Source organism: Panthera onca, chromosome D1 (genome assembly GCF_046562875.1).
Source record: "Panthera onca isolate mPanOnc1 chromosome D1, mPanOnc1 haplotype 2, whole genome shotgun sequence".
Classification (NCBI taxonomy): Eukaryota; Metazoa; Chordata; class Mammalia; order Carnivora; family Felidae; genus Panthera; species Panthera onca.
In genome coordinates this window covers 5,748,495-5,771,722 of record NC_138348.1, presented here as the reverse complement: position 1 = coordinate 5,771,722, position 23,228 = coordinate 5,748,495, and the positions used below count along the sequence as shown (strand labels likewise).

Below are 23,228 nucleotides of genomic sequence, written 5' to 3'. Positions count from 1 at the left end.
TTGGCTCAAAGGTGGTGAACGTGTCGCCGAGCGGGGGAAACGGTGTTCCGGCCGTCTGGGCGCCTGAGCTCCGGGGCAAGTCGACGGAGCAGACCTGGCTGCGAGCGAGAGGAGACAGAGGCCGCTCCCGACAAACAGGTCGGACGGTGCCGGGGGAGGGGCGGGAGGCGGAGCGCGGCCGGCTGTGGCGGGCCGGGCCCTGCGGGGCGAGCGGGGAACTGCCCTCAGCAACCCCCCGCCCCCCCCCCCCCCCTCCACCGCCCTGGCTGCCTCAGCGTGGGCCCCCGAAGGTTTGCAGGTGTAACAAGGCTGGCCCCTCTTGGGGCGACTCTGGGAAGTCCCCTTCTGGACATGAGCTTTAATCGCCAACTCCCAGAGCAGAGAAAGAGAAATCCTCCAAGAGGCAAAACCAGCTCAGTAGGTGCCAGGCTCTGTGCTTAGGCGGTTGCTCAAGTCCCCTTATCTGTGAAATAGGTGTTGGTGTCTTCCCTACTTGTTTGTCACCACTTCCAGTTCTGGCTCTTCCCTTCCGCTAGGCCCACCAGGCCCTCCTCAGCCAGGCCATTCCAGGCCCCCAGTGCGCAGCACCAAAGGGACGGCTGCCAGATCTTCTTCCTTCCTTTCTCTGGGCTTCAGCGCCTGCCCCTTACAGCCTACTCTTGCCTCTCTCCTGTCTCCATTCATCCCGTATTTATTTGCACCAGTAGGTGCAAGCTGCAGTGCTAGGCTAAGCCCATACTGAGATGCCTCTTCGGGAGAGCCCGGTTTGGTGGTGGAAAAATGACAGCTCGGGTGGCATGTGTGCGTGAACATGGTGATGGTCCTGGGTATCATGTGTCATGTGCACGGACATTGAAACAGTCCTGGGTGGCACAAGACATGTGCACACCGACATCATGACAGTTCTAGAGGCAACGTGCATCCAAAACCAGGGTACCAGGGAAACTTTTCCTCAAAGAGGTGACATTGTCCGTAACCCACTGTTCTCATCTATAGAAACACTGATAGGTGTATTTCATAAGCCAGCCTGAAGACCCAACCAGAAAGGCAGTGAGGTCCAGGAGAAAATGATGAGGGATCCCCAGAGCTAAAGCCATCACCCAAGGGTCCTCAGATGGATACTGGGCTGCCTGAAAAGAGTTACCTGGAGAGCTTTTTAAAAATCCTGATTTCTGGACCGTATGTTCAAAGATCCTAATTCAATGTGTCTACGAAGGGGAGGGGCTTGGGAACCTGTATTTGTAAAAATGTCCCTGGGTGATCCTGTAAAAACTGCAGCCCGGTTTGGGAACCACCCCCTCAGTGTCTCCCTTCTTCCAGGAGGCCACCCACTCGTGCTGGGAGCACTGCCTCTGAGGGGGGAATAATAGTTGCGGCCTCTCCCACCGCACTGGGCTGGGAGGCCAGCAGGTGGGTGGAAGAGACAAGGGTGGGATGAAGGAGGGAAACCAGACGGGGTGGGTGGCCTTAGGGTGTGTGGGTGACTCAGCCCCACGCCAGCCCCTGGTGGTGTCAGGTGGCAGCTGCACTCTTGTTGCCATGACAACTCCTCCAGGAACGCAGGGAGGCCCGTCCGACGGGTTTGTTTGCGCTCGCTAGCTCCGAGAAGCTGAGGGAAGAGCCCAAGCCTTAGGGGAGGGCAGAGGCCTTGGTGGGTAGAGAGCAGACCCGGGAGAATGGGCAGCTGCAGAAACCAGCAGCGGGAGGAGGGAACCTGCTTCAGGGAACAGGTAGATGAAACAATGGGAGGAACAGGCGGCAGGTGGAAGGAACAGGCGGGGAGGGAGAGGGGAGGATAATGGACTGGGAGGGAGAACAGGTGTGAGAGGTGACAGTGAAGACCAAGGAAGACACAACAAGGGGATGAAAGTTAAGGGAGATGGGTGGGTGGAGATGGCAGGAGTAAGTGAAAAAGAGCTAGGAACCATGACTCAGGGACAGAGAGGAAGAGAATTGAGTCCTGTGCCTGGGGGAAGGGAAGCTGGGGAACATTCTGGATTGTATGATGTTTGCTCTCGGTGCTAAGTTGGGCCCAGAGGCTTGATGGGGGTGATCTGGATTTCCTACTCTTGTGTAGCAGCTTAGAAAGAAAGTTGGTCTTCCCATAAGGTTAAAGGACTCTTCCTGACAAGCTTCTCTCCCCAGCCTCCTCAGCATCTCCCCTGGCCTCACCTGCCAGGGCCTTAATGCGAGACCTCTCAAAGAGGCGGGCTGAGCTGCTGTCATTGTCCCAGTCCGAGTCAGGCAGGTCCCAGCGGTTGTTGATGTCACTGTACTGGCCCTGGATCTCCAAGCTGTCGAAGTCTGTGGGTGACAGGGTGCTGCTCATGGTGGTAGGTGGCCTCCTGCTCCTGCAAGGGGGAACGTGGTTGGTGAGGGGCATCTCAGGACCACTGAGCCCAGTACTCACCATGTCCTCTCTTCTCTTGCCCTAGATCTGCTCTGCTGTCCTGAGGGCCGAAGGCTGTGGTTGATTTCTCTGTCAATGAAAATCAGCCCCGGTGGAAGAGGGGGAGCCATGGTGGGGAAGCAGAAGGACAGGAGTGAAACACGAAGGCAGGAGTGTCCCAGAGTGGTGCAACAGAGAGGAAGGGCTCCAGAGGCTCAGGCCAGAGAGGGACAGGTGCGCAAAGCTGGGGACTGGAAGCAGCCATGGCTAATAGCATGGCTCAGCACAGCAATGTGCAAACCAGGGTAACAAAGGGAGCAGGCATGGGACCCCATGGGCAATAATGAGTATAAACTGGAGTTCTTTGATTCCTTGATTCCGCAAACTGTTCTGAGCTCCCACTCCACATAAGATGGCCTCCTGTACCCAGTAGGTAATTTGAAAAGACCCTAATCCTGCTCTTGAGCTAAGACACATTTATGATACACCAGGAAGACCGTGATGCACTGTTAGGTAAGTACAGACAAAGTGTCCAGGAGTTCAGAGGAGGACACAGTATGGCTCTCTCCCCTTTGTTTCCTTTTGTTTGTACAGGAAATACCTAATAGGTGCTGGATAAGTGTCAGCTGTGATATGTGTCCCTGCTATTTACATGCATCATCTCATCAAAACCCCCATGGGGCAGGGGTTCATTGTCATCCCCATTCATAGAAGCTGCACTGTGAAAGTTAAGTCATGGTTCAAGGTCACACAGCTGGAAGGAGCAGAGCTGGGTTTTAAAGAGAGGTTCTTGGGGCGCCTGGGTGGCGCGGTTGGTTAAGCGTCCGACTTCAGCCAGGTCACGATCTCGCGGTCCGTGAGTTCGAGCCCCGCGTCAGGCTCTGGGCTGATGGCTCGGAGCCTGGAGCCTGTTTCCGATTCTGTGTCTCCCTCTCTCTCTGCCCCTCCCCCGTTCATGCTCTGTCTCTCTCTGTCCCAAAAATAAATAAAAAAAAAAACGTTGAAAAAAAAAATTAAAAAAAAAAAAATAAAGAGAGGTTCTTTCTCACTTCGGGGAACAAGCTCTTAATAACAACATTTACACGTTCTTTGAACTTACTGGAGCCCTTCAGAGTTCCATGGGAGAGATCAGCACTTGTGGCTCCCTTTTAGGGCCCAAGCTAGGGAAATTAGGACCACATATGGTTGCCAGCACTCCTTGCGATTCTACGCTATGCAAACAAACTCTGTCCTTCTCAAAACTAACAAATGAGTTTCAGATTAGCTGCTAGGGATTAAAAAAAAAAACCATTACCGTCCAAAGTTCTCGGGTAATTCAGCAGCCGTTCAAGGGAATGGAGGGGGCTGGGTCTGTAACTTTATTAGAACCCCCAATTCTGCATTTCTATTTTTCCTAGTACCTCTCAAACACAAACACATTTTAACCCTTTAGCACTACTTCCTAGAGTCGAGGCTTGATCTTGGCAGTCTCTGACTCTGGAAAGGAAGTCAGGAGAGCCTCATGTGCGGTTTGGGGGAAGGAAGAAGAGATGCGGGGTGAGTTGTGGGTAGATAGGTTGGTGTGTTCCCCTGGGCACACAAAGGCAGGACTTGGCTTCTGTCATTAACTGGTTCTATGAAGCTGAACCTGAACCTGACCACATGAAGCCAGGATTGTCTGCCCCTCCCCTTTCCGTGCAAGAGAAAGCAGGCACAAGGATTTCCTTGGGAGTAGCATTAATGAGGTATGAGGGAGCTAAGGTCTAAGGTTCCTCGACTGGGTTTTTCATTCCCTGTAATAGGCAAGAGAGCTTAATTTCCACTAGCCTGGGACAACTTTCTCACTTAAAATCCATCATTTCTCCTAATCCCCAACAGATTCTTTGAATTTGCTCTGTAAATATTTATATAAAAATAAATTCTAGGGCAGAGTTGAGTCACCCTGAGTAAAGAGTGCTGTGGGCAAGGTGTGACCTGAACCAGAGTCACCTAATACTGGCAGGCACTGGAACAGGGAAGCAGCTCAAGCCCCAGGACCAGTACTAATTCCATTCTCTCTGCTTTTCAGATTAAGGCTTCCTTGCCGGTAGCCATGCTCACACTTAGCTCTGGGATTGACATTTCAAGCACTCATACTCTCCCTGTATAGACCTCCCCACAAAAACTCGTACATGCAATGCCCTCTAACCTTCAGTTTCCATGACCCTTTTCCTTTTATCAGGAGTCACAAACCTACTACAGCCAGCCCCCAGGTCTATGTCCAATAAGCTGTTTACAAATAACTGATTTTGGGTGCGCTAGGCTGGCTCAGCCGGAAGAGCATGTGACTCTTGATCCCAGGGTCATGAGTTCAAGCCCCATGTTGGGTATAGAGATTACTTAAATAAATAAAATTAAATAAATATATATATATATATATATATATATATATATATATATATATATACACATGACTGATTTTGAATTCCTTTAGGTGGGCGTGAAGGTACTTTCCAGTTCTCTACAGGCCCCACCATTCCCTTTTGTCTCCTTTCCAGCTACGTCATGTATTTTTGTTAGCTGCCTGGGCCCTGAAGACCTCTGAGGTTTTCAAATCCTGCTTTATATCTTTGTGCTCCACAAAGAACAGACACTTAAAAGAAACAGACTGTCTGATCCTGTCTCCAAACCACTGTGTGTCCCTGGGGCCCCCAAACTGTACAAAACCTAAACATGTATTACTCTGGCTTCCTTTTGGTAATCCAACTTGGTCCTCCTAAGGGACCCAGGCATGGGATCCAGACCGCCCAGCAAAGTCTGGCTGTTAGAGCCTTTCCATGGAATCCTATAATTTGAGGGGGAAAGTATGGATTTGGAACTTCTCCTTCTTCTCAAATAAAAACTCAGTCACTTAAATGCTCCTTTGACCAAATCAAAATTTGGCATACATGCTTTGTGTCCTGAGTTTCCAGGGATGCTGTCATATAGATAAGGAACGAAGATGACACAGATGTCCTTAGATCACAGATCCTTATAGGGCTTCATGTTGGCATTCCAAGGAACTTGTTCCCATGGACTTGGATGTGAATGGTGCTCTCTGGTGTTGTTCAGCACAGTGGTTCCGAGGGCCTCTGAGTTTTGGTTTACGGTTTTTGGGCTCTGCAGTCTCCTGGCCTTTTGGACAATACCCTGTGTTCTCTGTTCCCTACCCCCATCTCTAGATTCCTATAGTTTTCTATTTGAGTTTCTTCACATAGATCCCGCTCTGGTTTCTTTTCACTGAGTATCTTATTCCTCACCTATGATCTGGGTCTCCATACTCACATTTCCAGAGTCAGCCTGTCCACCAGCCCCATGCCCCCCTGTCTCTCTGTATTCTCCTCATGGATTCCTGAACTCTGGCAATAGGACGGTACAGCAGCTAATCCAGATTACAGTTTCACCAGCACCTTATTCTTAGCCACTGACCTCGAGGCCAGGCCCAAGTAGCTTACATTGTTCATGCTAGAATAAAGCCAACTCCCACCAGCTGCAAGCTTGTGGTCCTACTCAATTCTCCACCCAAGCATTGCTGGATGCAGATTTTGTTCAGCCGCGTGGTGATCCTCAGGGGCAGACACCCCCCCCCCCCCCGCCCCTTCCCCTTCCCTCCTGTTTTAGCTGGCATGCAAAACTAGAAATCCTGTCCCCCGGCTAGAGCCTGTCTTATACCCTAATTCCTCCTCTGGCCACATCCTGCTCCTGATTAATTCTTTACCTCCCTCGGAGAAAGAGTTGATGGTTCCCTCCTCTGCTGCTCCCACAGAACTTCAGCATGAAGCTATCATTGCTTTCATCACATTGTATTACACTTAGTTGTTTATGTGTCTCTCTGCTTGCTCCACATTTAACCCATTGAGGACAAGGGCTGTGTTCTACTCATGTTTTGTCCTTTCCAAGCTCAGTACAATAGGTATTCGGTAAAGAAATAGTGAATGACTCGACCATAATTCTTTTTTTCTTGTTTCTTTCTTTCTTTCTTTCTTTCCTTTTTTTTTTTTTTTTTTTTTTTTTTTTTTTTTTTTTTTACCAGCAAATTAATGTCTTTCTTAGAGCTGGAGAAAAACTCAAGCAAAGATGGGATTGGAGAAGACCTTCTGCTGGAGTACTCTCAGGGTTAAGCTCTACAGTTCAGGATCAGGGATTCTCAGACTTGCATGAATTCCAGTGACCCTGGAGGGCTATTAAAACACAGACCACTGGGCCCTGTCCCCCCACCCCCAGGGTTTCTGATTCAGTTGATCTGGGGTGGGGCCCAGAAATGTGCATTTCTAACCTGTTCCCAGCTGATACTAAAGTACTAGTTCGGGGACCACACTTCAAGGGCCACTGTTGGTTAGGGGAGGCTAGGAGGACTGAAGAGACACAAAGTTTCAGGGGTGAGTGTGACCTGAGGTTAGCTTCTGGGTGGCTTTAGGCTCTACCCAATGCTAAACGCAAATATAATTTCCCTGAGAAACCCCAAGATCCACAAAGAGCCAGAAGCCTCAGGAGATGAGAGAGGAAGTAAGATGGAGTGGACTCTAGATCTAATGACACAAATAGAGCTGATGCCCCAACACAGGCGAATCACACATGTGCTGTAGAAGGACGCTGGAGATGCTGGGGTGGGGTAGCAGAGTTGAACAAATGACAGCAAGATGAATAATAAATGAGAAGAAATAGGGACCTTGGCCATGTAAAAATCTTATTTGACTCAAAGCACGAGTGGACCGGCAGAGACATAAAAGGAAAAAGAGATCACAAATAAAGTTAGGGCTCCTAGGAGGGCAAAAGGAAGATGCACTCAGGGCAATCACAGACCCCTGTGGAGAAACAAACCTCTAACCCATTTCCCTCAAGGCTGTATTTCTGGTGAAACACAGGGACTCTCCTCCAAGGAACTTAGGGACTGGGCTGAAGAATGGCACTGAATTTTTGATTTTCTTTAGAATCCTCCACTCAGGGTAGGATTATTCAGACTAATTTTCACTCCCTTGCTGTGCCCCTTCCCCAAGCGGTAACTGATGGGTTACATCAGTTTCTCCAAGGGACTAAGATCCATATTAACTTTTTCCTCTCTAATCCTTTCCTCTTCTGAATTGGCCAAGAGGTTGCCCAGCACCCAAAGCCAAGACACATATTTGGAACTCACTCTGCCCTCTTCACCTTCAAGGAAAACTGGTTTGTGGATACCCTGCCCATGCCTGCCTGAACCAACAGCCTCTCCAGCGCTGGAATCGTGTCTGCTCCAGAGAGAGGAGGAGGGCAGCTGAGAAAAAACCCACGAGACAACATGCAGCAGGTTAGGAAAGGGGCCAGCCTGCAGCGCGGACGAGCATGCAACGCCATGGGGTCGTTCGGTCCCAGAGTGGACAGTAAATGCTGGAGTTGGAACACCCCAGGGAGGAGGCCTTGCCCAGGAGTTCTGTGCGGGGTGGACTCTCAGCCCTCTGGATGTCCCGGCCACAGAAACACCTTACACCGCTCCTTCCCCACCGCCCGAAGGGGCTTCATTTCCCCTCTGCCAGTGTTCTGGTCACTACAGCCAGCCGTGTCCCCTCTCGCACACACTGTGAGGAAGCATAAAGGAGGGCATGGAGCTAGCTACCGAAGAGGCGAGGAGGAGCCCCTTCGGCTCCAGAGAGAAGCCCCCAACAAGCTCCCGAGAGGGAGCCGGCCGCTCGCACACGCCGGGCACAGACGGCAGAGCGTGTCCGCAGCACCTGGATCAGCGCCGGCCGGTCGGCGGAGGAGCCTCGGCTACGGGAACAGCCAGCGCTGTCAGACGCTCGCAGCCCAGCGGACCCGATCCCTCAACGCGTTTGTCAGTCCCAACTCTTGCAAGACTCTTCCCTCCGCTCCGGAAAGGCCCGCGTTCCCCACGCCTTAACCCTCACCCCCGGTACCTGGGTGGCTGGCACATGACTCTCCATCCAGTCCCCGGGACCCGGCGGCAGCGAGGGCCAGGCGCCGCATCCTCCCTCCCGGACTTCCCTGGCCGGCCCCGACCCCGACCCCAACCCCGCCGCCCGCACGCGGCTGCACAAAGCGCGCCGCCCCGCCGCCGGGACAAAGCGGGCCCGGGCGCCGGCACCTACCTCGGTGCGGAGCGCCGGCGGGGCAGGCGGGAGCGCGGCGGGCGGGGGCGCACCGGTCGTCGCCGCGCCCGCAGCCCGGCCGCGAGGGGCGGTTGCGGGCGGCGGCGGGTGGCCGGACGGCGGCGGGGCGCACGGCGAGCGGCGGCGGGCGCTGTCACCGGGCGCGAGCGGCGCGGGGGGCGCGCGGGGCCGGCGGCGGCGGGGCGCGTGGCGGCGCGCGGGCGCGAGCGGCGGGACTGCGGCGCCGCGGAAGGAGGACAATAGCCTCCCCCTGCCGCAGGCCGCCGGCTCCCGCGGGAGGCCCGGGACCATCTGGAGCCGGCGGCCCCGCGGGGCTCGGGGCGGGGCCCGAATCACCCCCTCCCCGCCCGGCGCCATGGCAACCGCGGCCCCTCTGAGTTCTCCGCACAGTCCCCTGGCCGCGGGTCGCTGACCTTCCCCGGGGCGAACGCGGCGGCTTCTGTGCGGCCGGCTCCCGACCCCGCCACCTTCCCTGTGGGTGCCCCCCATAATGTCGGCTTCCGGTCACCGCTGGGCCATCTGGAGATCCCCCACAGCTTGCGCGGCTCGGGCTCCGCAGCTCGAGGACCCCCACCTTTGTCCCTACTCCTCGTTTCCTCCAAAATCTGTCTCCCCGAGACACGCAATCCTTCCTTTAATGACACTCACCGCTCAGGTTTCCCAAAATTCAGCCTCTGTTTTCCTTTTCAAATTTTCCTCTTTGGGCACCTCCAGTTCATCTCCCTTTAAGCAATTCTGTCGTCCATCCCCTTTCTCGAGCATCCTTCTTCGGGCAGGTAGGCCGGCTCTCTTTCCCAAAGCGTCTCCATGGTGTATGTGGTGGAGATTCGCCTGCTCGCAGATCAGATTCTCAGAATAGTCATCACTGCAGCTTCTCTCTGCTCCTTCTCGGCTCCTCTCATTTATCAACCAGGAGAATTCCGGCCTACTCACTGTCTTAAAAGGGAGTGGGGGTGGGGATGGACATTTCTAGGCCTGGCACAGCTGGGTTTCTCCTTGGTTTAGTAGCATTTGAGTGGTCGAAGGTCTAAGGTCATTAAGCAAGGTGAACTATCTGCTTGAGAGAGAAAAGAATTATGCTCAAATAATAATAAAGTTATAGAGTGCTAGCTGGTTATAGAGTGCATTATCTCATGTGACACCCCCCCCCCACCCCCATCCCACACTCCAGCTCTAGGAGGTGGGTACTGTTCTTCCAGACTAGGAAACTAAGCTCAGAGATGAACTAGTAATAATAGATTGGACTTTGTGCAGAGCAATGAGAATTTAACTGTCAGATTATGCTGTCTCTGAAGATGTGGGCCTGTTTCCACCTGGGAAATGCCTGAAATGACCAAGTAAGGGCAATGGGAAGCATGGACTTCACATGAGTTATTGGGTTTAAGGTTTTATTTATTTATGGTTAATGGAATTTTAGGATTTTGCTCCTCTCTGAAAAGGTACATGCACCAAAACAAATTTATAAGTGATTGAAGTACTTTCCAATTATGATTTTGGCAAGGTGAAATTATTTGCTTTAAAATTATTTGAAAACATTTTCAAGGACAAAAAAGTGCTGCTACCAATCCCATCTGGTTGTATCACCTCGCCTACCTGACCTTGGTTTTCCTAGTATAAAATGGGTAAGGAGGGGTGTCAGGGAGTTGCACTAAAACATGACCTTGAAGTTCTCTTCTAGCTCTGATAGTCTGATTCCACCACTAAACTGGAACAGTGGTTCTACCACCAAAGTGGAACTTGACCTTCTGGGGTGTACCTCACGAGTAGCTGCCATTCAGGCTATTTACTGCTTATTTTTTTTTAACAGTCACTCCTTTGGCCAATGGAATCAAAGAAGTGAGAGCATAAGCTGCAACTGTTCCTAAGGGTAGGTGTGTGTTCGGGGGGAAGGGGTCATCAAGGAGACCTGGCCAGGGATGTTAAAGCTGATGGGATGAGAATCAGCTGATCTGCCAAAGACACCAGAACACCCAAACTGCTGCTGCTGTACTGGTATGGGAACCAAGGGTCTCAACAACAGCTATTGGCTTGTGACCCAATTAGAAGACAAGGATATTAGGTCTTATGATCAGTATACTCATAAGATCTTTTGTATAGTATTTCCCATTTTCAGCATTTCATAATCTTTTAAAAAGCATTGTAAAGGTAAACACTATCATTCTCATTTTGTTGATGAGCAAATGAATGCCCAAGTTCAGAGTTAGTTCATGGTGGAGACATCAGAGTTTCTGATTCCTAGTATGTTCTTTCCCTTCTGCTAGTGAGAGTAGAGTGGTTAAAAGCATCAATTTTTGGGGTGCCTGAGTGACTCAGTGGGTTGAGCATCTGACTCTTGATTTCAGCTCAGGTCATGATCCCGAGGCCATGGGATCAAGCCCCTCATTGGGCTCTGTGCCGAGCATGGAGCCTGCTTAAGATTCTCTCTCTCTCCCCCTCTGCCCCCTCCTCTGCTCTCTTTCTCAAAAAAAAAAAAAAAAAAAAGCATCAATTTTGGAGTCAGACTTTGGGTTTGAAAGTAGTCTTGTCACCTACTTGCTGATGACCTTGGGCAAGTTACTTACCCTCTCTGGAATTCAGTTTCCTTACCTGCAGAATGGTATCATAAGGTGGGGATCAGATGAGTTATTGTAGATAAAGTACTAGAATAGCACCTGGCACATAGTAGCCCTCAACCAGTGTCAGCCATTATTATTTTATAACATTATCATTTTCCCATACTGTTTCCCAATATTGAGGAAGCATGCTCAATAAAGAGAACGCTGAGATCGCTGGTCTCAGTTGCTTTGGAGACTTGTCATTTTGCTCTGTAGTGTATCAGTGTAGTCATTGATGAAGAAAAAAAAAAACAAACCCACCTGCTTCCTTTTTACATGAGTTGCAAAAGTGCATGGAATGAAATCCACCAAGTATGCTGAGCTTTTTGGAGAATCCAGATTTGCTGCTTGTGTTACCAAAATTCATAGAAAGGTCTTGGTAGCACTTCCTGCCACCAAGTCTACAGATGTAGCTGAATTTTCTTCTTTCATTCCTGTAGCATGGAAGACGTGTCTTTCCTATCTGAGAATGATTCTTCTGGCTCCTGCACTAAGTGCCATCCCCTCCTGCAGTCTCATGGCTCCCAGTCATTCTGGTAAGTTCCCTCTCTTCTCGCTCCTTCCCATTAGCATTTGAACATGCTCAAGTATCTGCCAGCTTAAAAAAGTAAGTGACAAACCCTGGTCCTCCTCCATGTCTTGCCCTTACTTTTTATGATCACAATCTTCTTGAATGATTTGAACACATTGGCTCCACTACCTTGCTTCCCCTTTAATCAAACATTTATTTAAAAACCATCTGGTGTGGGGCACCTGGGTGGCTCAGTCAGTTAAGTATCCAACTCTTGATTTCAGCTCAGGTCATGATCTTACAGTTCCTGAGTTTGAGTCCCGCATTGAGCCCTGCATCGGGCTCTGCACGATAGTGTGGAGCCTGCTTGGGATTCTTTCTCCCTCTCTCTCTGCCCTTCCCCCATTTGCGTGTGCGCGTGCTCTCTCTCTCTTTCAAAATAAACAAACAAAGTATCTAGCTTATGTGCCAGATACTGTGCTGGGATGTGGGGATCTAATGATGAGTAAAATGGGATATTTCTATCTTCTTGGAGCTTATATTCTGGTAGGGTTGACAGACATTAATAAAATAACTGCTCAGATATATAATCACAAAGTATAATGAATTAAAAGTTCAGGATGCTAGGTGAGAATTTAACAGAGAGTCATAACCTGGCTGGAGAGAGGGTGTCAAGGGAGACCTCCCTCAGATCATTTGAGCTGAGATCTGAAATATGAGAAGTGGTAACCAGGCTGAGAATGGGAGATAACAAGTAGTGGTAACTAACACTAATTGGGGACTGTATTTGTAGCACTTTCCACATATCATTTCATTTCATTCTTGTAAAAACTCTGACAAGTAAGTATTAACCTCATTTCACAGAAGAGAAAATGGAGACATTGAGAGACGAAGTGCCTTGCCCAGGGTCATTTAACCAGGCTGGGGTAGAGCTGGGATTTTCAACCCAGATGTCTGACACTTGAACCATGTTCTTAGCTACAGAGACACGGTGTGTGGACACCAGGCCTGAAGCAGCAGGACTCATGGTGCACATGAGAAACGGAGAGAAGGGAGGGAAAACGGTGGGCAAGAGGGAATGTGTGGTGAATGCTGGCTGGGAAAATAGGCAAGGGCTAGATCGTGCAGGGCTTTCTAGGTCATTTATAGAATTTTGTTTTTCACCTTTGGAGCCCTGGAAAAAATTATTGAAGGATTTGAAGCAAAAAAGTGAAATGATCAACTATGTTTTTAAAAAGATTACTCCAGGGCACTTGGGTGGCTCAGATGGTTAAGCCTCCAACTTTGGCTCAGGTCATGGTCTCATGGTTTGTGAGTTTGAGCCCTGCATCAGGCTCTCTGCTGCCAGCACAGAGCCCACTTTGGATTCTCTGTCTCCTTCTCTCTTTTCCCCTCCTCTGCTCATCCTCTCTCTCTCTCTCTCTCTCTCTCAAAAATAAATAAACATTTAAAGAAATATAAAAAGATTACTCCAGGTGCTGTGTGGGGAATGGGTTGGAGGGGTGTGCAAGTTGATGTGAGAAACCAATGAGGAGGCTACCACTGTGGTTTAGATGAGACAGAAGATGGTAGCTTGAACTTGAATGTTGGCAGTGGAGATAGAGGAACACATAGGTAGAAAGAATTGACAAGATGGGACAATGGGTTAGATACAGGGTGAGGAAAGGGTTTGTTGTGGGAGGATTGTGCAGCTGGAAGACCAAAGGTACCATTTGCTGAGATGAGGCACACTGGAGGAAGACCAGGTTTGGGTGGGGAGAGTGTAGGTCTTGGAACCTGCTGGGTTTGAGATACCTTTGAAACAATCAAGTGGACATACTGAGTAGTTGATTGTTATGAGGCTCAAAGTGGAGATCTAGACTTATACACAGTTGGAAGACATGAGTGCAGAGACAGATTGTGAGTGAAGGAGACAATGAGTGCTGAGGCAATTGATTTAGTCCAACGCAATATAATTTCTATTCCTCTGCAGCTGCTTTCAAACAAGGTCCTCAGTAATCCACTTGCTAAATCTGATGTTAATTTCCAATTGCTTTCTTACTGTTCCTCTTGGCAGTGGTTGACTCTCATTATGCCTGCTTCTTGAAATTTTCTTCCTTTGGTTTAGGATTGCCCCACTCCTGGTTTTCCTTCAACCCCTGTAGTCTCTCCCGTTTTTCTTTTGTGAGTTCCTTTCTGCTTGTCACTTAATTGTGTTGTTTTCTTCTAGGCCCTTTTCTCATTCTATGTGTTCTTCCTGGGCCACCTTATCTACCACTCTGTAGCCAGTCTTTTATTTTTTATTTTTAATGTTTTTATTTATTTTTGAGAGAGAGAGAGAGAGAAAGGGAGAGAGTGAGCGGGGGAGCGGCAGAGAGAGAGAGGGAGAGAGAGAGAGAAAGAGAGAGAGAGGCAGGCTGAGCTGTCAGCACAGAGCCTGAAGTGGGGCTCAAACTCATAAACCGTGAGACCATGAGCTGAGCCTAAGTCCGACGCTTAACCGACAGCCACCCAGGCGCCTCCAGAGCATCTTTTTAATACAACAATCTGACAGATCACTCCTCTGCTGAAAACCCTTCAGTGGCTCCCCAAAGCCTTTGGGATAAAGTCCAGAATTCTTAACAGAGTTTACACACCTTGCTTACCTCTCCAGTCCCCTTTGCTCACCACTCCTCACTTGACACTCCTAGACATAAGGAATCTGTTGGGAGTTTTTCCAGCATTTGTAGGATTTTGAACATGGTATTAGATTTGGTTGGAAACTTTTCCTTTTCCATTCACCGAGGATTTACTCTTTAGGTCTAAATCTAGCTGTCATTTCCTCCAGAAAACCTCCCAGGGTCTCCAAGTCTGACACAGGGGCCTTCAGACGGCACTCTATGGGATGGTCACTGCCCATTGGTTGTGTTCCCTCTTAGATCGTGAACTCTGTGAAAGTAGAGAGCACATCCAGTTCCTAGTCTTTCCCTACTAGAGCAGACATGTATATATTTGTGCAATATATTAATGAGTGACAGAAAAGATTTTGGAAGAGAAGGTGATTCCTTGTTATAAAAAGATAAAACTAGATGTTTTCATATCAAGCAATGCATTTTCCGTTTCTTTTACCCTGAATTTATTTCCCATCATTAAGCAGCAGCAAGGCTTTCTAGATGCAGCATCCTCTGCACAGGGATGATACAGAAAGATCAGAGTCAAAGTCTTGGGCTTTTGAATTCTTAACTAGATCTTTTCAAATCTATCCCGGAGGAGATGTTCTTTTTCTTTTTCCTCCAAGTTTTTATTTAAATTCCAGTTAGTTAACATACAGTGTAATACTAGTTTTGGGTGTAGAATTTAGTGATTCAACACTTACATACAATACCCAGTGCTCATCATAATCCCCATCACCCATTTAACCTATGCCCTGTCCACTTCTCCTCCTATAACCATCAGTTTGTTCTCTATAGTTAAGAGTCAATTTCTTGGTTTACCTCTCTTTCCCCTCCCCATGTTCATTTGTTTTCTTTTTTTTTTTTTAATTTTTTTTTTTTTTACATTTATTTATTTTTCAGAGACACAGAGAGACAGAGCACAAGTGGGGGAGAGGCAGAGAGAGAAGGAGACAGAGAATCCAAAGCAGGATCCAGGCCCTGAGCTGTCAGCACAGAGCCCGAGGCAGGGCTTGAACTCACAAACTGTGAGATCGTGACCTGAGCCAAAGTTGGACGCCTAACCAACTGAGCCACCCGGGCGCCCCCATTTGTTTTGTTTCTTAAATTCCAACTATGAGTGAAATCATTTCCATAATTTGGCTATTGTGGATAATGCTGCTATAAATTTATCATTGGGGTGCATGTTTTCCCTTTGAATAAGTATTTCCGTATCCTTTGGGTAAATACCTAGTAGTGCAATTGCTGGGTCGAAGGGTAGTTCTATTTTTAACTTTCTGAGGAATCTCTGTATCGTTTTCCACAGTGGCTGCACCAGTTTGCATTGCCACCAACAATGTAAGAGTGTTCTCCTTTCTCCACATCCTTGCCAACTCCTGTTGTTTCCTGTGTTGCAGAGGAGATACTCTCGGAGGCTCCAGTTTTTAAATTGTAAGGGCTGGGTCCTTGAGAGGGATTTTTTTTTTTTTTCCTTCACAGGTTTTTTTTTAAACATTAAGAGACAGAACTTGATAAACCTAAAACTTAGAGTTTATGCCATTAACTGTTGAAATGCAAAGGGCCTGGGGGTTTCCCCTCCACACAGAAGTATAATCCTTTCTGAGCCTGGAGCAGAATTGGAAAAGACTGAGAAAAGAGGAAAGAGGGTTTAGATGCACCTTGGGCTCTGTTTTCTGTGCTCACCACCAAACAACAGTAGACAGATGAGGCTTATGCTTCATTCCATTCCTAGAACTCTGAGGAGACACAGCATTTCAAAGCCCCCTGTGTTACCAAGGGACAACTGCCACAGAGTAGAAATGGCATTGTCACCCGTGTAGGCAAAGCAGGGCTGAGATAAGTCACATTTCCTCACTACCCACAACCTTCTCACTCCCTAAGCCAAGTCTACTTGGCTCCTTGACATTTGGAGGAGATCTGAAAAGTGCCTTGGTGCCCAGCTCCCGAGAGGAGTGTGAAGGTGAGCTGAGAGCTGGGTGCCCGTGGGGATTGCTATGGAGTGGGCGGAGGGGGGGGGCAGGGATGAAGCCCACAGTAGAGCCTGAGGGCTGCATGACCCATGCCAGGAGCCAGATGGAGGCTCAGTAGTACCAGGAAGAGCTGAGATGGGAGCCACCGAGCTCCTTGTGAAGCAGACACTGTGTCTTTCTATATCAAGGCTGCAGGTGCCACCCACCAGGGAACTCTGCAGCAGATGCAGTGGTGATAGAGTCCAATGACCAAGACCAAGTAAGGCAAGAGGAACAGAAGATGGCACCTGACCTTGGTGCCCTTCCCTGATGTCAGAATGATATGTAAACCCCCAACTAGCACATTGTGACGAGAAGGAAGGAGACTCCTGAGAGACTGAGTTTAAAACTTGAAATGATTGAGTTGTCTGGAATTGGCAAAGTTCATTAGTTTTCTGCCATTAGTGGAAATGGGGGCTGAAGAGCTAGGTTAAGAGATAAAGAAAATTGTGTATTTCTTCACCTGGGTCTATGACTTGAGGTTATAAACAAGCCTGGTGTACAAAGTAAAGGTCAGAAAGGTAGACTTGCAAGGAGAGTTCTGGTGCCTTGCAAGGACTGACCTGATTCCTGATGGCTGTGGACCAGGAGGCCTGTGTAATATCTGCTAGGGATGAGATTTGCAAAGAATGATCATGTACTTGAAAGCAAAAGTCTGCAGATGAGCCAAGATAAAGTCTCACGTCAAACGGGGCATTCTGATGCTGGGGAGGGTGGGGGGAGGTGCACAGAGGACAGAAGAGTACTACCCAGAGTTCCCTTATTTAGTGTAGAAAAGTCTGAGATTCTAGGAGCCCTGAGGGGTGTGCTCTGAGCTGAGCAATGTTGTGAGTGCTCGCTGTTGTTGACGAAAATCGGAGAAACTGGAACTGACTTGAAGACACAGGACTATTACATCCATTTATCTTTGTCCAGTTTGAATTCAAAACAGCACTTTATTTATGGACCATCCCTCCCAAATTATTTTTATCTTGCAAACCTAAACACCATTAAAAACAGGACCTAAAAACACATTTGAACGATTTCAACCCATCTGGGAGCAGACTGGGATCAACCAGGGTGCCAATACTTTTGATTGTCCCTGTCAATAATGAACCACTTCTTTCTTTTAAGAAGCTTATGCCACATACCCCTGGGAATACACAAATCCTGTGAAAAAGTGTCTGATCACACCCTTCTGCCTGAAATAAATTTTGGCAGCATCTGCTTCATACTAACAGCTGAAGGGAAGTCTTTGGAGCTCCTTGATCAAATTGCACTGAAAAATGTGAGTTGTGCAGGAAACCTACAAAGAGTGGATTTTGGGTGCCAGAACCCAAAAATGAGTCGATTTAGCGAACATCTTTTAACCTGCAACAATATTAGGTCAGTTTTCTGTATTGCAGCCTGATTTACTTGTGCTGAGGTACACAGCTAAGTAGCCAGTTATTTCAATTATTATTGGCATCTGAAACTTCCTGGTGGTTAAGACACAAGATTCTGGAGTCCTAGACCTTGTTGGAATCCTGGCCCATCACTTTCTAATTGTGTAACCTTGGATAAGTTATTTAACTTCTTTAAGCCTTGGTTTCCTCATCTGTAAATAGGGGACCATTTTCAAGGAGTGGTGGTGAGAAATTAAATAATGCATGTCAGGTGCAGATAAGGGCTCAGTGAAATGTCAGCTGTTGCTGTTGTCATTGTTTTGCGTGTTTTGTATGCAGGCAAATCTTGCCTTAAGTAAAACATGATGTATGAAAAATCTAGATTTGCAGAAAAGTTTAATGGGGAGGTTCTTTGCATTATAACAAAGTTCTTCAGTTTATGAAAGGACAGGTAACAGGATTTCTTTTAGACAGTCAACGTCTCAGTGTGTCTGAAATGATTTGATTCACACACAACTAGATTTACACAATGTGTTAGGAACATAGCTAGTGTACAAAGCACAGGACATCTGTAATACAATCATTCAGGTCAGGTATGAACTACTGTGACAGGTTAACAATAACAATCCTGGGTATTCCCTTCTGCCCTTTATAAAGGGATTAGACGACTTCCCTGTGGTTTCAAAGGGCAGAGCTGGGACCAACGGGTGGAAGATACAGTGGGGGAGTTCCAGTTCAAATAATGAAAAACTCCCTGACAAACCACTGCTGTCCAAAACTGGAATGGGTTGCCTGAGGTGGCAACTTTCCCAACATGAGTTACTCAAGTAAAAGCGAGATATCAACTTGTTGGGACTGTTGGAATGACTATTGCATGAAATAGGGAGCTGAATTAGGGCACTGTTTCACAACCCTAAGCACATGAAATATATTGTGCAAACTAGATCAGTTCTCTACCTTGGATACCAGGAGGGGTTGAGGAAGAAGGAAGAGAGAGGCTTTTCAGGAGGAGGGTTGGGGATAAAGGAAATGAATTGGGAAAAAAAAAATTATTCCTCTGGTTGGGAAATACCAGGTTAAATGACTTCTAAGATTTCCTCTAATTTAAAGATTCTAGGGGCGCCTGGCTGGCTCAGGTAGAGCATGCAACTGTCGACCTTGGGGTTATAAGTTCGAACCCCATGTTGGGTATAATTACTTAAAAATAAAAAAAAATCTTGAAAAAAAAAAGATTCTAAGACTCTCAAATTGTCTCACAGATGTTATTTTAACTATATTCCTGGGATAATTTTCCTATTTTAGTTGAGGAAAACTGAAACATAACACTGAAAGTGAGTGGTAAAATAGGAAAAATTTCAGATATCCTCACCCTTTAGACTTTTGATCCCATAGCTTCTTTTTAGCTGATGAGAATGGAAGTTGCAGAACCAGAAGATAGTAGTGGCCTTAAAGCTAGAATGGATGAAATCAAGTCAACTTTAGAGATCAGTGGAGAATCAACTCCACCAAGGCTCCATATTACTAGCTTTAAAGACTCCCTACACCAACATCCCTGGTCAAGTCCTTCGAGTACTATAGTTATACAAAGACAGAACCAAGACTAAACATGTGGAGCCAGTGTGCTCTTGAATGGGGCTCCTAGAAGAAGAATCTTTTTTTCCCAGTTAGCCTACTTGTCTTTCAAACAAAATTGATCATTTGGCCTTTGGATCAATAGGTTTACTCGGTCATGTGTGACCAGATTGCACTGCTGTTTCCATTTCCAAGGCTTCTATGGCACAAAGAATACCTCCCTTACAGTGGACATCAGCTAGTGGGACAAATCCAGACCTGCCTAGAGAGAAAGTTAAAAAGCCAATTAGAGAGAACAAGCTTTGTGATACAGATTTTATTGGTTATCAAGGAAGAGTCGAAATTAGACACTAAGAGGGAAGGAATGAAATCTCCTGGGTTGGCCCCAGAACCTGCTACTGATGGATGAGGAATCAGACTCTGTACACAGGAGGATTGTCAGCCAGGAAAAACAGGAAGCTATCTGGTATCATAGTCAGTCATTCTAAGAAGTAGAGGAAGAAAACAGAGAAAAGGGGTGAAGAAAAAATACTCTAGTTATACAAACTCTAGTATTGTCTTGGGGGAGAATCTTTCCTTTGCCCATAAGTATTAGAACGAGGAAGGACAAATGCTGTAGTCCAAGAATTGGCACAAGAGTTAGCACCACTGTGGCCTCTAGTGCCCCCACAACCTAACATACCTCCGTGAGAACATCCCTGTCTGACCCTGGCTAGGGAAGCAGAGGGAGGTGAGTAGAGAAGCTGCCCCAGATTCTGTGCTCCAGGTGGAGAAGGCCTCAAGAAGGTGAAGGGATGAGCTAATCTGAGCTTCCTGGCCCCATTTCCAAGGATGTGATTAGTGGAGAGGCACCTGGGACCTGCTCCATTTCAGGAAACCCGGTTATGGGAACTGGTAGGGGACAGACTTGGCTCAGGACCCGAGAGAAACGGTTAACCCTTTCCTGATGCATGTATGGGAAACAGCCTCTTTTACTAGTTTCCCAGGGGGAAAGAAAAATTCTCAAATGGATGTAGTTTTGCATCAACCTAATAAGGGGTACCTCAGGGATATTTCCCACTTAAGTTCCTTTGGTCAATCTCTTCAGGGCCTTTGAATGCTCTAGGGGAGCCTGAGAACGAGGTAGACCTAAGAGGTCTAGGAATGATATACACAGAGAGGGCACATTCAAAAGGGAAAGAAAGCTCAACAGTTCCTAAAATGTCACCGTTCACCTGGCAGCATTCCTTCGGATGTTTTGGTTCCACTTAAACCCTTGGGTTTGGGTCAGAATCAGTCCGGGGCTCTTTAGATGGGGTCTCTTCTATCCAGACAGGGTATTTCTTCTCAGAATAAACAGAATGTCCAAAGCAGACTTGCAACAGTAATCTAAATCCTGAGGTGGGGGAAGGAATGCAAGCAGAATTAATATGCCACTAAGACTGGGGATAACTGGACCCCTGAAGACATTGATAATAAGACCCTGAACACCAGGGCTAAAAATGTCCAGAGCAGCATCCAAAAGCTCCTTGGTTGACCTGGTTGACAAAAGTGACCTTAATGTTGGCCAGGTCATTTCATTTCTTTGGGCCTCAAATTTCTTCAGCTATTGAAAATAATTGACAACCTCTGCAGTCCGTTCTGGCTCTGACATTCTATTGCTGTGAGGATGGGGTCTGGGTAAAAACCATTTTAATAATGTGGAGTCCAATAGTATGTTAGTTACTAGACCCTAAGCACACATTGATGGGTTAGAGAAGGGTTGGGAGCTGTGGCTCATTCAAACCTTAGTTTGTGGGAGACGAGGCCATCTGAGTTGATTGGCTCCTTTGTTTTTGAGTGGTATTGGCTTTTTCACAGTAATGTCAATGTTCCCATGCTACAGGACTTTGAGACAGTCACATCCAGATGGGAGATGCACTGGGTAGCTGTAGGGGAGTAGAAAGTGGTGTTAAGAAATTTTGTTTGTTTCAGATTCTGGCCCCACCATTTACAACTCACTGTCATACAACCTCTTTTTGGAACCTCATCTTCATCTTTTATAAAGCAATGATAACACCTTCCATACAATGTTGGGAGGATTACATAAGATAAATTAGAAAAAGTTAAGACCGCTTAGCCCAGAGCAGATGCCCACCAAATGTCAAGCCTGCATCAAACCTTACCTAACTACAAGGGTTTATGCTATGGAAGACTTGCTGGCAGGCCCTCATATCAAAGACTCCTTTCCTTACTTCTGCCTACCTCCAGTATAGCAGGTGGCTATGTCCCTGGCTACCTCTGTCAGGCCTCCCTAACTCTAGGATGGTGTTGGGTGTTCCCTGCATGTTTATCCCTGATGCTCACTCCAAGGCCAAGGGCTGGAAGCCAGGATGACCAACTCATCTGAAGTACATCTACATGGGTAACTGTTCCTACACCCTTCATTTCCAATGCCACTTTCCAGGTGGGGCATTTCCTGCTGAGCCAGAACTCTCTATAGGAAATATTTTAGAGAGCCATCCTCAGGGCCTTGGTTCCCCACTGATGGATAGTAAATATGGTAAAGGTAATAAGTACCTTGCAAGATACTCGCGAGGGCGAAAAAACTTGTGTAAAGAGCCAGTGGTATCAGACAACATGCATTCAATCAATGTTAGTTCCCTTCCCCCGACAACGCCTCTGCCTAAAAGGGAACACCTGAGAGAGAAGGGAGTGAAGCGGAGAGGCGGACTCCAATGATTCCCCGAACGCCAGCTCTCTTATCAAGTCTGAGATAGTTTTTTTTGGTTTTGTTTTAGATTTTATTTTTCAGTAATATCTACTTCCAGCCTGGGGTTCGAACATATGCCCCCGAGATCAAGAGTTGCAGGCTCCTCTGACTGAACTGCCCCAAGTCTGAGATGGTTTTATGATGAATTTTCCAGAAATAAAACCCATCTCTCTCCAGTAGGTCCACCTGTGAGCAACTGAGATGGGGAGGGTGGTCAACAGCGCTGACCCTGGACTGGCCAAGGCTATGATTCAGGTCTCAGCAGACATGTTCTTTGGAGTAGCACCAAGGCTGTGTACTGGATGGGCACTCTGCCAACTCCCCCATCTGTTCTGTCCAATCCTAGCTTCTTGGAGCTGGAGTGGAAGAATTTTCCCTGAAGGAAAGCAGCCAACACCCTGTCCCACCCTTCTCCTTGGGCAACTCTTTGCCACATAGGAATCTCTCTCACCTGTTTCCTTTCAGCTGCCTGAGGAACTAGCTGCCAGATCATCAGTTTGGGCTCAAGCCCCTCTCATCACGTCCCTCCCTGAACCAGCCCGAAGTCCAGTAGCTGGAGTCTGGAGTAATACCTTCCTTCCGGCTGGCAACACTCCATGAAAACCCCAGAGCTTGTCCTGTCAGCTGGAGCCCAGAAAGCCAGCCAGGCTCCTGCAGTTGGCATATTTAGTGTAGAGCCGAACGTGGGGAGGAGCCTATTTCCTGGCGGCGGCGGCGGTGGGGGGGGGGGGGGGGGGTGCCTTCCAGGTCCTGTCTGGGGCTGGCCAGGCACCTGGGGATGAAGCTGGGGACAGGTTTGGGGTAGGCTGCCAGATAAAATACAAGGCGCCCAGTTTTTAATTTTAGATGAATAATTTTTTATAATATGTATGTCCCAAATATTGCATGAGATATACGTATGCCTAAAAAAAATATTTTTTTTTTTAATCTGAAATTCAATTTTACCTGCCATCCTGTATTTTTATTTGGTAAATCTGGGAACCAGAGGTTGGCCTAGGGCATGTGGGATGGCCCCCACAGGTGAGGCTGCTTGAGAGTCAAGAATCAACTTGGAGATCCCGCACCGGGCACCAGCAGCTTCTCCCGGCTGAGGACTGCACCTCGGCGGAACCGTGGGAAAGTTTCCTTCGGGAGGAAGGAGAGTCGCGGTCTGGCCTCATTCCGGCTCACCTCCAGCCTCAGTGGCGGCCCGCGGCTCTCCCCACCTCGGCGGCGGGCCCACCCGTCCGCCCACGGGCCCTCGCGGCTGCCGGCACCGCCCCACCGCTCCTGGCAAGCCCCGGCGGCTCGCGGCCTGGGGGCGGCGCGGCGCAAAGTGCGCAAGCGCGGG

General features: G+C 48.1%; 1 protein-coding gene and 2 long non-coding RNA genes across 6 annotated transcripts in view; 1 reads left to right on the top strand and 2 right to left on the bottom strand.

Annotated features, from left to right (window-relative positions):
* SPTBN2 (spectrin beta, non-erythrocytic 2) overlaps positions 1-9,611 on the bottom strand; it is a 39,815-nt gene extending 30,204 nt beyond the window's left edge. The window contains exons 1-2 of one of the 4 annotated variants that reach the window (XM_060607351.3): positions 9,136-9,611; positions 2,173-2,351 (exon numbers count right to left, since the gene is read on the bottom strand). In XM_060607351.3, coding sequence (XP_060463334.1) covers positions 2,173-2,329 — 157 coding nt within the window. In that variant the 5' untranslated portion in view covers positions 2,330-2,351; positions 9,136-9,611. Of the gene's footprint in view, positions 1-2,172; positions 2,352-8,274; positions 8,392-8,466; positions 8,631-9,135 lie in introns of those variants that run through there. The other 3 variants (XM_060607352.3, XM_078433713.2, XM_060607349.3) reach the window with 3 other exon arrangements.
* LOC132662062 (uncharacterized) lies at positions 23-22,458 on the top strand. Its single transcript, XR_009602495.2, has 5 exons — positions 23-138; positions 2,436-2,623; positions 10,295-10,354; positions 11,522-11,617; positions 22,364-22,458. It is a non-coding gene; the product is annotated as an uncharacterized LOC132662062 (long non-coding RNA).
* Positions 19,465-23,178, bottom strand: LOC132662063 (uncharacterized). The gene is made up of 4 exons (XR_009602497.3): positions 22,844-23,178; positions 20,933-21,074; positions 20,382-20,542; positions 19,465-19,651 (listed from the first exon to the last, which is right to left on the bottom strand). It is a non-coding gene; the product is annotated as an uncharacterized LOC132662063 (long non-coding RNA).
* Positions 23,179-23,228: the final 50 nt, after the last annotated feature.